Source organism: Meles meles, chromosome 11, assembly GCF_922984935.1.
Source record: "Meles meles chromosome 11, mMelMel3.1 paternal haplotype, whole genome shotgun sequence".
Lineage (NCBI taxonomy): Eukaryota > Metazoa > Chordata > Mammalia > Carnivora > Mustelidae > Meles > Meles meles.
Window position 1 is genome coordinate 34,652,377 of NC_060076.1, and position 14,475 is coordinate 34,666,851.

Here is a 14,475-nt window from a genome sequence, read left to right on the forward strand (position 1 = left end):
AGGCAAGAGAATGTTCCCTTTGGGATTAGAGAATCCCCCCAAGGCTGGGCCTCATAAAAGTGACCCCTGCGTGTTTAGCTGCAAATCAAGAGGGCCCTGGGGGTTGGTGTCCTCCAGAATCAGTGAGCAAGCCATTCCAGAGTCCCAAGATTTGAGCTAAAACTAACTCCAGCTTTAATCTCTTCAAAGACTTTGGGTATAAAGCCCACCTGGGTAGAGAAACCTATCATCTTTTTGTAAAAAAAACAGACAATCCACCTCAGATGAGAATTTTGTATCTTCTAACTGCAAGGGGACTCTTATCCTTTTGGTAAGACTCACACTCCTCACTCTATAACTTAAGAAAAACCACAGTAGTTTTACGGCAAAAAGGGGGGGTATGTTCGGATCACAGTTTGGCTTCACCATCCGGGATGGGGGACCGCAAACTGCTTGCTCTCTGTTCTCCTCTCACTTATCTGGTTTTGGGTGTTTAGAATGACCTTCATCTTTGGATTTCCCAAGGGCAAACCTTCTTCCATGGGACTTCACGATTTGGGATTACCAAAAAAATACAACCACGGCAGCATCACATAACTACCACCATTTACTTTTCTCTAAGGCTTCTTCCAATTTTTATCTGTACCCATAAATCGTTTTTAGAGAGTGGCCATAATAGAGCACGCATGATTTCTATCTTTATTTTTTACTCGATACGTATTTCATCCACTTTTTCCTGGGAGTTTCATGTTTGTGATTTTAATGGACTTCTAATGTTCTATCGGTTTGAAATCTCAGAATGGATTTAAGCCTTCATTGGCCCTAGACCTCGAGCATTCTTTTCAAAAAAAATTTTTTTCTTTTCTAAATAGCAGTACCATAGATATCTTTGAGCACAGGGATTTTTGCATTTAAATTATTTTATAGACTAAATTGATAGGAATGTGATCCTTGGGCGACATTTTTTATGGCATTCGTTATGCTTGCCTTTTCCCTCTGACATGAAACCAACTGACAAAGCCGCCAGCTAATACATGACCGTGGCTCCCTGGTCAGTATCAGGCCTTCCATTTGTTTTCTTTATTTGTGCTCATTTACTGAATGTGAAGCGGCACTTTTCATGTCTCCCTTTGCATTTCTTAAACTGTTAGCAAAGTTTAGCATTTTGCAAGTGTTAGCTTATTATTTTAAATTCTTCTGGGGCCTTATCCTGCTTTCAGGGGAAAAGGTTAATGACGGATTTTATCATCTTTTATTTATTTTTTTAAAAGATTTATTTTTTTATTTTAGAGAGAGAGAGAGTACATGTGGGCAGGGCAGAGGGAGAGAGACAATCTCCAACAGGCTCCCCGCTGACTGCGGGCAGAACCTAAGCAGGACTGATCCCACGGCCTTGAGATCATGACCTGAGCTGAAACCAAGAGTTGAACACTTAACTGATTGAGTCACCCAGGCGCCTCAATTTTATCACTTTTTAATAGGTACATCACAGGGATGAACTCTCACTGGTTTTGTTGTTTCTGCCTTATGTGACTGATACAGAGACTTGGTGCTCTGACCGCAAGTCTCCCCAGAGATACCTTTTTAGAACCCTCTTTCTCTAAACTCTCACCCCTACAAAAACTCTGAAACAGATTTTGTAGCCAGTTCAGGTCAAAACCTGTCCTCACCTGGTTTTCTCACAATACAAGTGAGTGGGGGATGGCAGCTATTTTAACAGAGGATCCTAGTGATGGGATTCATGTTTGCAGAACTCTTATTCTCTACCTGTCCTATGATTTGATTCTAGCCCCCACTTCTCGTCACTGTGTATTACTCCTAAAAACACACACTGCATCTAAATTTATTTTGCTATACAAATTTGCTACACATTTCCACAAACATGGACACACAGAGAAACAAACATGGCCGGGTGACAAGGTCTTGGTCTTTTCTAACACCTTAGGCCTCCCACTGGCCCCTTCATGAACAAATCTACCTTCCACTCTCAGGTCTAACGAAGGTCAGGTCTGTTAAGTAGCAGGCGAGGTAGAAAATAAGGACTCTGGGCCCTCTGTTAAAATGGCCACAATGCCCCATCTGCTGGTGCCTACAGCAAGAAGACCAGATAAAGACAAGCTCTGACTTGAGAGCTTCGAAGTCTAGCATTGATTGCTCAGTTCAGAATGGCAATAGCTTCAGACCATCGGGAAGAAAATGTATAAACTATGAATAAATGAGTCTTTAATCCAACAGTCCACATTAAAAATATCAAACTCCTGCCAATACTTTCCCTTTACAAATTTGTCCTCTGAACCCCCAATCCTGGATGTCTCCATATCGAAAAGGACTAGACGGTGTGTTCCAGGAAAAACAAAAGAACTGAAGTCACACAGACTTGGCTTGTAGATTCTCTTGTTTATGATCTCAGAGGTTAATTCTCTTAAACTCTCTAAACCTCTGCTTCCTCGTGTATTAAAATACCTCCCTTGCTGGATATCGTGATGGCTAAGAATTATGTGCCCCAAAAGTTCAGGTTCATATAACAGAAGTTCAACACATACTGGGTTCATGGGGGGCGGGGGGAAAGCCAGTCTGTACCACTCCCACCACTACTATTGATATTGATACAGCAGGAACACTAGGTTTGAAGGTTCAAAATGAGAAATTATCATTTAGAACTTGTTGGCATCTCATGGGCAAGAGAATGGAGTCCCAGAATAACAGACAGCCACACTCCGTGCTTCTCTCCCTGTCCACAGTCTGCAGGCACCTTGCCGAGGGTGCTCAGAGCCTCTAGCAAACCTACCACACTCCCTCGGTATCCCCTCTGTGCTGCAAGAATCTAGAATCTCAAAGAGGTTGGTGCCAAGAGGCGGCTCACCAGCTTCACGGAGAGTGATTTCAAGGCCCTGACTAGAGACGCACCTGGCTGTGTCCACTGACAAGCACTTCCTCAGCGAAGTGCACCTTCACGGGGTTGGTCTTTAGCCTGGCTCTCTTCTCCTCAGTCAGGAAGGATGACTTGGGGACTCCCTGCAAAACATTACCATGACATATTTTAGAACCGGACTTCTGTAAAAGCCATGACGCACCTTCTCATCTCTTAAAAACAAAAGCACCAACCTTGACAGCTGTTGAGGCCGCCGTTAAAACCGACAGAGGAAGACAGCCTCCCACTAATCATCTCTTTTCATAACATCTAGGGATCCCAACCCGGACAATGCTCTGATGTGTCTGAGAACAGCCAAGGACTCGGTACGCTAGCAACATTGTTGTGTACGACAAAGACAAAAACTGGCTTACGAACAAGAAGGCCCGAGTTCTGCTACTCAGCAGTTGTGAGAACTACCTCAAACACAAATTCTTAGAGAGGTAAACCAGTTGTGTGTGTGTGTGTGTGTGTGTGTGTGTGTGTGTGTGTGAGAGAGAGAGAGAGAGAGAGAGAGAAACAAAACAAAATAACTCTATGTGACTTTGGCCAAGTCATCTCTCCTCCCCAGCCTTTAGTTTTCCAATGGACCATGGGAAAGTTGGATCCGAATAACTCCAGGGATCCCTGAAGCTCTGGCCCCTGTGATTTATCCTTGGCTGCTCTTTGCCCTTCTCATCTTTTCGGTGGTACCCTCTTTCCCCAGAGGTAGAAAGAGTCATCACAGGTTGGTATGAGTATGTGATGAAGCCCCTAGCCTAGACCATAGGAGGTTACATTGTGACACAGTGAACAGCAAGCTTGCATGATCTAGACCAACCATGTGATCTTCCTGGATGGAATCCTGATATGTTATTCCCAGCCCGGCATGCTCCATTTCTTGATCTGGTTAGTCCTTTACGCCAGGCTCTAGAAAGGGACATGTGTTAAGAGTCTCAAGATGGAGCTCTGGACCACATTTTATGTAGCTGACATAAAAGAGAGATATAACAACAGTCAGAGAAACTATAGGAAACCATGCTCATGGCCTCACATATCAACAGACCAATGCCATTAAGCACCTGAAGTGAAGACGTGACCTTGAATTCTTTTTTTTTAAGATTTTATTTATTTGACAGACAGAGATCACAAGTAGGCAGAGAGGCAAGCAGAGAGAGAGAGAGAGAAAGACAGAGATGAGGCAGCATGCTCCCCATTGAGCAAAGAGCCCAATGCGGGGCTTGATCCCAGGATCATGACCTGAGCAGAAGGCAGAGGCCTTAACCCACTGAGCCACCCAGGTGCCCCAGAAGTGACCTTGAATTCTTAATGCAAGATAAATTTGATCTCACAGATAACTAGAGCCTTGGTGTAACAGGGTTCACGACTATGATTCAGTATCTCAAATATATAGTTTGCTTTTTAAAAATTTAGTAAAAGGAGAAGGGGAAATAACAATGTTCCCAGGGAAGAGGTATACCCATATGGTAATCTCTCAACTTCAAAAATTACTTAACCTCTGTTTGCTTTCTTTTTCAAGCAGAATGATTTTTCCAGTTAGAAGAAATAGAAGCAATAAGGGGAAAAAGAAAGTTACAACCCAAAATTGGTGATAAAATTACCAGATGCTTTGAATGAGTTCAAGACACCTATACCAGTGAATCTAGGGGCCCCTAGACTATTACACACAACAGTTGGTATCATCCACAGAAGAGAAAATGGAAGAAATATCAGGAGACTAAAGATGCTTAAGTATCAAGTTTCCTAGAAAATGAACATGGAAGATTAAGGAAAACACATATTGGTAAGCTTGTCATTATTTCTTGGCAGAATTCAAGATAAAAGGTGGTCAGAGAGCTTTTAGTCATGGATCACTAATAACCAATATGGAGTTACCAAGAATAAGTCAGAGCCAACCAAATTCATTTTTCTTTTGAAGATGGGATTCCAGATTGGTAAGGCAGGGTCCTGGGGATATAGTAGTTTTCCTTCATTCTTGCAAAGTATTTGATAAGGTCTCCTATAATCCCCCTGTGGAGAAGGCCAGATGCAGAGCCATTAGGAGGATTCAAGACTAGTTGACCTACGCTCAAAATTGTCCTGATTTAACTCAGCAACTCAGGCTCCCTTTGGCTCAGCGTCCAACAATGATTGTTAGCAATGGCTTGGATGAGGTCAGAGAATGTGTACTTGCCAAACCTGTGAATGATACAGAGCTACAAGGTATCATCAGATCTCAGGCAGCAGAAATTTGGGAGGCAAGATAAAGAAACTAGATATCTAAAACAGGTGTGTGGAAAAATTGAGGGGCAGGGGCTTCTAAGGACCAGAGGCCAAAATACCACTAACAAGAAGCACTGAGAAGGTATAAGAGGGCAGGGCTGTCAAGAGCTGAAGGGAACAGAGTAAAAAAGTGAGGGGTCAAAGTGACAGGTACAACTGTCATTCAAAGGAATGAGAAACTAGGGGCAGAACAGGGAGAGATGGAGAGAGAATCAAAGGAATGAGAAACCAGGGGCAGAACAGGGAGAGATGCAGAGAGAAAAAGAATCCGTGGTGGTGGGTGGAAGGAGGAGGCAAACTGGTATTCTCTCTTGCCTTGGGGACAGCAATCCTGCAAGAGTGAGACCCAGAGCTGGATCAGACTAAAGAAAATCAACTGGCCGGGGATTTGGAGGAAGTAGGGGAGGCATGGGAAGAGGTGGATCCTGACAGGAAGGGAGAATGAGTACAGCTGATGACCGTACAAATATACCCTTCAGTTCTGTAATTCCCTGACTGTCAAATCTCAGCATGCCACAACACTGGGCCAAAGCAACATGATTTGACAGGGATTACTGTGAAGTGTGGCATTGAGGAAAAAAAAAAAAAATCAATAGCACAGCATGGCTTGGAAGTGATTCATTTGGAATCAAAACCTCAGTTTTCAGTCAACCACAAGTTTCACCCAAGCCAACAGCATGACTGGGCCTCTTAAAATCTTAACCCCATCTTGGACCTCGCTAGCATTTTCGGTGCATGTCAGATGTGCTCTCTCCATTCCCTGGGCACTTTCACACGTTGACCTTAGGTGGAACTGTATTCCTTTCTGGGTGCCACCATTTGGGAAGGCCACCGTGAAGCCAGGATCTATGCAGAGAGCTATCAGAGAAGTGAGAACTCAGAGAAGCATCACAGATGAAGAGTGTTGATGGAACAGTAGTGAGTCTGGAGAGGAGGCCACAGCCTGCTTTCTTTCAAACCTTTGCTAATCTATTTCATACAACGTAGACTTGCCCTGACGAGCATTAGTTGGTGGGAATCAGAGGGAAGAAGGATCTCTCTCATATCTGGAACCACCCAACCATGAATCTAGCCGCTTTGAGGAAGAACACACCCTCTGTCACAGAAATGCCCAATCCACAGGCCCCGCCGCGGGTCCTATACTTTTATAACCAAACAGGAGCTCTGCTTGCTGTATACTTTGGCATCTAAAAGACATTGCAAACCACTCACTTGGGCCAACGAATATTAAAAAGAGATACTTTAAAGAATATGAGGTCCTCATTATTCTAGGATATTTAGATGCTCCCTGGGTTCTAAATTAATCCATCAGAGAGTAGAATACCTGAGCTGATACAGACTTTCTCTGTGCATGTTTTTGCTGAACTAAGAGCTAATGCTTAAAAGGACACCGAAAGGGACAAGCTGAAAAGTTCTGTATCTTTTTTACCATTCTCTGCCCTAGACTGGCCAATGTCAATTCATAAAGACAACAGGATTGGGGCGCCTGGGTGGCTCAGTCAGCTAAGCATCTGACACATTATAAACCACAAATAAAAATACAGCTCTCTACAATTAAACATATATATTTTTTCCCCATAAAATTCCAAGTCCTACAGAAACAGTAATTACTATTCCAACTTTGGATTTCATTTTATTTTTTTTTAAGATTTTATTTATTTATTTATTTATTTATTTATTTTTTAACGATTTTATTTATTTATTTGACAGACAGCAAGAGAGGGAACACAAGCAGGGGGAGTGGGAGAGGGAGCAGCTGGCTCCCCACTGAGTAGGGAGCCCAATGTGGGGCTTGATCCCAGAACACTGGGATCATGACCTGAGCCGAAGGCAGACACTTAATGACTGAGCCACCCAGGTGTCCCTTATTTATTTATTTGAAAGAAAGAGTGCACAAGCAGGTGGAGTGGCAGACAGAGGGAGACTTGGGCTCCACATTGAGCAAGGAGACTGATGCAGGGCTTGATCCCAGAACCCTGGGATCATGACCCGAGCCAAAGGCAGACCATTAACAGACTGAGGCATCCAGGCACCCCAACTTTTTTTTAAATATTTTATTTATTTATCTGACAGACAGAGATCACAGTAGGCAGAGAGGCAGGCAGAGAGAGAGGAAGGGAAGCAGGCTCCCTGCTGAGCAAAGAGCCCGATGTAGGGCTCGATCCCAGGACACTGGGATTATGACCTGAGCTGCAGGCAGAAGCTTTAACCCACTGAGCCACCCAGGTGCCCCAGGAACCCCAACTTTTTAAAGATTTTTTTAAGTAATCTCTATTCTCAGCATGGGGTTCAAACTCACAACCCTGGGATCAAGAGTCTCACGCTCTACTGAGTGAGTCAGCCAAGCCCCACCCCCCCCAATTTTGGATTTTAGAATTCCTAATCAATTTCAAGCCATTTGAGAACTCTAAGAACCTGTGATGGCAAAGATGAGCATCCTTGTTGATGTAAGAATAAATGATCACTCGTCTTATGATCATGTAACTCCTGATGAGAGGCTGAGTGGGCTGGACAACATTCAGGCCATTTCTCAGGCCATGGGCCAATATCAGCTTCCCCCCCAGAACCCCTGGAGCACAACATTCACACCCTCCTCTGCTTGGGAACCTCGGAGGAATCTCCAGAGTCCTCCTGGAACATGTTAATTGTCCTCTCTTTACGCTTTTCATTTTTAAAAGGATACAACCATAAGTTGTTCCCTCTTATTTACCTAACAAGTGTTTTGCTTTCATTTCTTGAAAACAACAGGGGAAAAAACCCACATAATTAAGATTAAGATGTTCTCTATAAAGATACTGATCAATTATATAAAAAGAATCTCTCTCCCTTTTTTTTAATAAAAAGAATCTCTTACCACCTGTACCACCATTTATACTAATTAGCTTTCAGTATACTGTTTTTTACACACTGGTTTCACATTATTTCATAGACAAATGCTGTTCAGAAGAATCTCTGTTTATTTGTCCATAAAACATTTGGTCTGTCATATTTATGGCAAACATCTTAATCTTACTTAAGTGGTTTTTTTCCCTATTTTATTTCCAAGAAATAAAAACAAAAAACAGTACTTGTCAACAATGAGAAGGGACCACAATTTCCTTGCTTTTTTAGTGTTCTGAACTTTTTAGACCAGAAAAATGTAATTTTTTCACATAATCAAATAGCTGTTTGTTCATTGTGCTTCTTCCCACTCCCTTGATAGTTAGAAATTCTTTCCATAACCAATGGCCAGATAGACACTCATTCATATTGCTTACATTTTAATGTTTTTTATAGGTAATTATTATTACATCAAATGGTGTGATGGGACTATTTTTTTTTCAGATACTTAAAGAAATATCCTAGAATGATTTTGTAAATAATTATCTTTTCTTCCAGTGATTTGGGATGCCATATTTTTCACAAACTAAATTCTTTTTTTTTTTTTTTTAATGTATTCATTTGACAGAGAAAGAGGAGGTAAAACCAGGGGGAGCAGTGGGGGTGGAGGGAAGGGAGCCCAATGCAGGCCTTGATCCCAGGACCCTGGGATCATGACCTGAGCCAAAGGCAGAGACTTAACTGCTTAACTGACGGAGCCACTCAGGTGCCCCTCACATACTATATTCCTATATCAGTACGTATTCCAGGACTTTCTACTTGATTACACTGACATGTCAAACCATTTCATCAATATCATACTGTTGTAATTATTTTAGCTTTATTAGTTTTAAAATCGACTATACCAGGGCCATCCTCATTACTCTTTTAAAAAATTTTTAAATTTAAATTTTTTTTATCTTATAAAGATTTATTCATTTATTTGAGAAAGAGAGAGGTGGAGGGGCGGGGAGAGGGAAAAAGAGAATCCTCAGGCAGACTCTCCCACTGAGCACAGAGGCTCAGGGACTTGATCCTACCTCCCTGAGAACAAGACCTGAGCTGAAATCACTTAACTGCCTGAGGCACCCAAGCACCTCATTACCTTTTTTTTTTTCCTTGATAAGGGATTTCTGGGTGGCTCAGTTAGTTAAACATCTGCCTTCAGCTTGGGTCATGACCCCAGGGTCCTGGGAATCATTCCGGAGTTCGACTCTCTGCTCAGGAGGGAGCCTGCTTCTTCCTCTCCCTCTCCCGGCCACTCCCTCTGCTTGTGCTCTCTGTCAAATAAATAAATAAAATCTTATTTTTTTAAAAAAAGATTTTCTTGATAATTCTCACTTCAATAAACTTTGCCAAAATCCAAATACAAGTTCCATTGGGAGTTTGAATTTGCAGTAAGAATATACATTAATATAAGAACAGCCAATGTATTCATAACAGTCTTCCCATCAAAGAACATGGTATGTTTCTCTTTCTACATTTTTAAAAAATGTTTACATCCTTCATAATATTCTACTTTCTTTCACATAGGATAGGGTCCACCTATTTCTTTTCCTTGCAGATTTCCTTTTTTCTTATTTTTCCCTTAACGAACTGACTAGGATTTATCAACTTTATAATTTTTGTTTCCCAAAGTATCATTTAGATTTTGATTTCTCTAGTTTTCTTTATTTTGTCTTATGTTTGTTTTATAATCTTTTCTTCCAACTTCTTGCACTAAATATTCACTTGATCTACTTCGTTATTCAATAATAAAATCACCTACAGCTATACATTTTACTCTTGAGTATAGCTTTGACTGCACATAATTTTTAAAGAGCACACTTCCAATTTTAAATTTTCTTCAAACTACTCTATAATGGCAGTTTTGCTTTTCTGTCTGAATCCATCTTTACTTGGGAGATTGCATTTTTTTTTAAAGATTTTATTTATTTATTTGACAGACAGATCACAAGTAGGCAGAGAGGCAGGCAGAGAGAGGAAGGAAAGCAGGCTCCCTGCTGAGCAGAGAGCCCAATGCGGGGCTCGATCCCAGGACCCTGAGTCATGACCTGAGCCGAAGGCAGAGGCTTTAACCCACTGAGCCTCTCAGGCGCCCCAGGGGAGATTGCATTTTTATTTCCAAAAGGCTGGACAGTTTTAATTAAGTTTTTGGTAGTTACTAATTTCTATTTCACTATATTCTGGAAAAGAGACTTATATAGTTTCTCATTTGGGGAATTTATTGAGTTTTCTTGATAGAGTGGTAGGTGGTCAATTACATTAGATTATTAAATGCATTACTAAAATTCTCCATGCCCCTATTTATTTTATCTTTACTTGGCCAAGGCTAAGAGATATGAATTAAAGTCTCTCAGAATGAGAATTTTCTGTCAATGCTTTCTCCTTAGTAGTTCTTTCTCTCAGGACTTGATTATGTACTTTTCCCTGTATCACAGAGAAAGGGCTCCTTGGCCTGTGGTTTTTAGGATTGCCATTTCCTCTCAGCATACCGTCCATGCCACACCTTGCCTTGCGATGAAGCTTAGGACTGACAAGACACTCACATCCAACACCTCACTTGGCCCTCAAAATAACCCATTAAGGAGACAAGACAATTATTGCCATCATCACTGTCTTACAGAAATGAAAACTGAAAAGTTAATGACTTGCCCAAAGTCATAACACATAAACTTAACGCTTGCAGTATGGTGCCCTTGTCATCGTCCCGCTCTGCATAATTCTAGATCTGTCTCCTTGGCTACACCACAAGTTCTGGAAGCCTGGGCCGACCCATAACTGTCTCTCCTCCACAGCACCAACACATCGGCTATCTTCAGGCAACAGTGACTGCCCGCCCACTCACTGCCTGGCTGCTGTCCCTTCTGCCACTTGCCTTTCCTGTTTATTCTCTAACTGATATCCTACTGGGGATTTGGGGTCTTGGGACTGAGAAAGGTAAAACTAACAGTACATAGAAAGAGATTTACCGATGTGCAGCGAACAACTGTGATGGAAAGAGAGTCTTCAGCTTCCCTGGAAAAAAAAAAAAAAAGAATAAAAAATAAAACCATTTCATGACTTTAGATGATGATGATGATGATGATGATAATGATGTGTGCATGTGTGTCAGGGTCAAAAAGACTGGCAGAATTACAAAGCAGCCTAATTTGCTTCAGCTTCTTTGGCTCAGCAAAACTGAGAAAGATGAGAGGGAAGCAAGGGTCCGCACAGGAGCTGAAGCTGTCCCAGAGTGCTCCCCCCGCCAACCTTGAGGGATTCTTCAGACACCTGCCTCTACCATCTAGTATATACCTACAGCCACTTAGTTAAGTCACTTAGATTTAATTTAGTCTTTATGATGGGGAACTCATGCAGTTGGTATGACCACTAGGCTAGGTTTATGTCCAAAAAATGTTTTTATGAGAAAACATAGCAATAACACAGAAAACTCAGTTTGTTGTTTCAGACAACTTAGGCTAAACATTTCACTAAATTGAATGAATGAATGCGGATCACATTTATCAGCTAAAGGCCAACCAGCTCGCAGTGTTGGGGCCCACAAAATCAGTGCAATGAGCCGAATCCCATATCAAGATACTAGACATTTCTGTCTTGTCATCATCTTACATATTCTCAAAGTGAGAAAAGTCATTTAGTCCAACATTTAGGCCAATTGCTGCTGGTGTGTTGTTTCCTCAAATGGGTAAAAAAAAAAAAAAAAAAAAAAAAAAATGGGTAAAATCAACTTGCAGTTTTGAAGTGTCTAGGGATTGCCTCTTTTCCATTTTATACAAGAACAGGCCTTTCCCAAGATAATCCACAACAAACCAAGGTCCAAGTGCTCTCAAAAGGACATTCAGGTCCCCCAGATATCTGGAGGGAGTAGAGAGGTTCTGTTGTACCATGTTTTCCTTGATTTTTTTCTCTTTGTATGTGGCAATGGCCCTGGGAACTAAGCTTAAAAAAAAAAAAAAAAAGCAGTCCTGGGGTCCTGGGATTCCTGCAGTGTATGACAGAGAGCACAGATTTCCGGCACAAGTCCCAGCCCTGCTGAGGAGTCCTCAGTGCCTCCCTATTCTACCCGGAGACTGACACCTGAACTTGCTGTGTCAGCATTCCAGACCCTTCACCCTGTGGGCCTTACTTCCCAGAAGTTTCCTCTAGTAGGCATCTAGTGCCTCAGTCAAACTGACCCCACCTGGTAATTCCTGCTTATCAATTTTCTGCCTGGATCACCCTTCACCTCCACTCTTGTGGGCCAAATTCTACCCAGCACTAAAGGTACAGCTGAAATCCTTCTGGACTCCTCTGTTTTGTCAAACCCAGTTTCCCCAAAGGCTGGAGGAATCTATAGCCATTACAGCCCCTTTCCTCTGCTGCTCTTGAGGCAGTGTCTGCCCTCAACCTCACACGGGTGCACCCGAGAGTCCGAGTCCGTACTCTCAGTCTGCGGTGTGAGGGGAGTGCCTTCCCCTGGCCCCACAGGGCTCCTTGCCCAGCTGCTCAGGAAACAGGCCAGGCTCAATGTTACCCACACACCCACATTCTGGCCTACTGTTTTAAACTGAGAATAATTTTGCTTATTAGTCAGAGTTTGATCTAGACTGGCAGAAATATTAGTGTCACTGAAAATCTAAACTTAATTTGCGAGCACTGATCATCTTTGAGAAAAAAATCACCCGATAGTTGAGAAACCAAACTTCATGATTTCCATCACCATGCTTCATTCTGTAGAAACGAAATCATCAAATCCCATCGGGGCTGTCCCACCCACTCAACTTATCCTCTGGCAATCTGGAAGCAATATCGGGCTTGGTTGAAAGGATACTATTTTCTACACTTTGATGGATTCTCTGTAAACCGTAAGCTGCCTCTGTGTGTGTCTCTGCACAGAGAGACTGTGTGCCTCCTGAGGGCGGAGACCGTATCCTGCCTTTTCATTTTGTCTCACTCTGACTTTGTCCCTCTTACTCATCATTCAGTGTGTGTTGTCCACAATAGGCCCCCAGAAATGAAAACCACCCAACACCACTCACCAAAAAAGGCATAATAAGTATCTTCAAGTTGGCTTTCGTGTAACTCTATTTCTCATGTCTCTTAATTTAACTGAAAAATGACGGAGGCTGTAGGGGCCTACAAGATGTCTGTCAGCCCTCTTCACGCCTATCGCTGACCTTTTTCTGTCTTAAAACCAGGGTGAGCAATCACTGCTCATTCAACTGAGCACTCACTGTGTGCTGGCTCTGAGGGAGATCACGGTCTAGACAGAAGGCGAGGCATCGACACAAGTCACGATGCCACTGGGCAGAAGGTGGCCTCTGTCATATCAGTGAAACTACAATATACCAACCAGGAATTTAAGAAGAGCTATCAGAAGGGTTCAAGAAGAACTGACAGATTTAGCATCACACTAGAACAACCCCGGAAATCCTCACTGGGTATTATTTTTTTTTTACTATTTTACTATTTTAATTTAATATTTTAATATTTTTTAATATTTTTAATATTTTATTTATTTAATTGAAAGACAGAGATCACAGGTACACAGGCAGGCAGGGAGAGAGAGAGAGGAGGAAGCAGGCTCCCCGCTGAGCAGAGAGCCCGATGCGGGGCTCGATCCCAGGACCCTGAGATCATGACCTGAGCCAAAGGCAGAGGCTTTAACCCACTGAGGCACCCAGGCGCCCCTCCATGTATTATTCTTAACCCCACCGCCTGCTGTGCCTCGTGCAGTGCCTAGCATAGCAGGGGGTTGTCCCCCCTCCCCAATCCCTTTTCTAGACAGATGACACACACAGTGACGGAGACCAAATTCTCAAACAAGGCTGCTGCCTCCACTTCAAGGAGAAGAGACCCTACTAAAACCCCGGGGGGAGATCAATGATGTCATTCCTGTCACCCGTCTTTGCTCTGTGATCATCTGTGTGACTCTGCGGGTAACGGAGGCAATTTAGTACCTCAGTATATTGACTGCTCGTTCACAGGAAAGGCTTTCGGCAGGCTCGTTGTTCATTTGGAGGATCTGATCACCGGGGAAAAGCTTGCCATGAGCAGAGCCTCCTGTTGGACAGAGAAGAAGTAATTGGTGTTCACGCCAGGAGGGCCCAGGCCCTGTGTGTCACTGTAGTATAAGTGAATGGGAGGCTGATCCAGTGCCCTGGGCACCAGCTCACCCCCCTTCCTACCCCCCACCCAGCTTTGGGCTCACAGGGATCTATTTTCCTGTTTACAAAACGTGAATAATGTACCTATCATCCATCACCTTCAAGGGATAGTAGGAGACTGTCTTGAGAAAGAAAACTAGCAGAAACCCCCAGAATCAACAGAGCTAGCCATTTACTGCATTCATCTCTAAAGAACTCTGGGTGTGTGTGTGTGTGTGTGTATGTGTGTGTGCGCATATGTGTGTGTGTGTGTGTGTGTGTGTGTATAAACTGAAATTAGTAGATTTTAACTAAGTCCAGATCTAACATCAATAC

At 42.7% G+C, this 14,475-nt stretch overlaps 1 protein-coding gene across 5 annotated transcripts in view; it reads right to left on the reverse strand.

The window, feature by feature from the left end:
* Positions 1-14,475, reverse strand: part of FRMPD1 (FERM and PDZ domain containing 1) — a 143,986-nt gene that overhangs the window by 20,594 nt on the left and 108,917 nt on the right. For 4 of the 5 annotated variants that reach the window (XM_046021776.1, XM_046021777.1, XM_046021775.1 and 1 more), the window contains 3 exons: positions 13,954-14,056; positions 10,984-11,029; positions 2,887-2,994 (listed from right to left, as the gene is read on the reverse strand). In XM_046021776.1, the coding sequence (XP_045877732.1) occupies positions 2,887-2,994; positions 10,984-11,029; positions 13,954-14,056 (257 nt within the window). The remainder of the gene's footprint in view (positions 1-2,886; positions 2,995-10,983; positions 11,030-13,953; positions 14,057-14,475) is intronic. The other variant, XM_046021779.1, reaches the window with a different exon arrangement.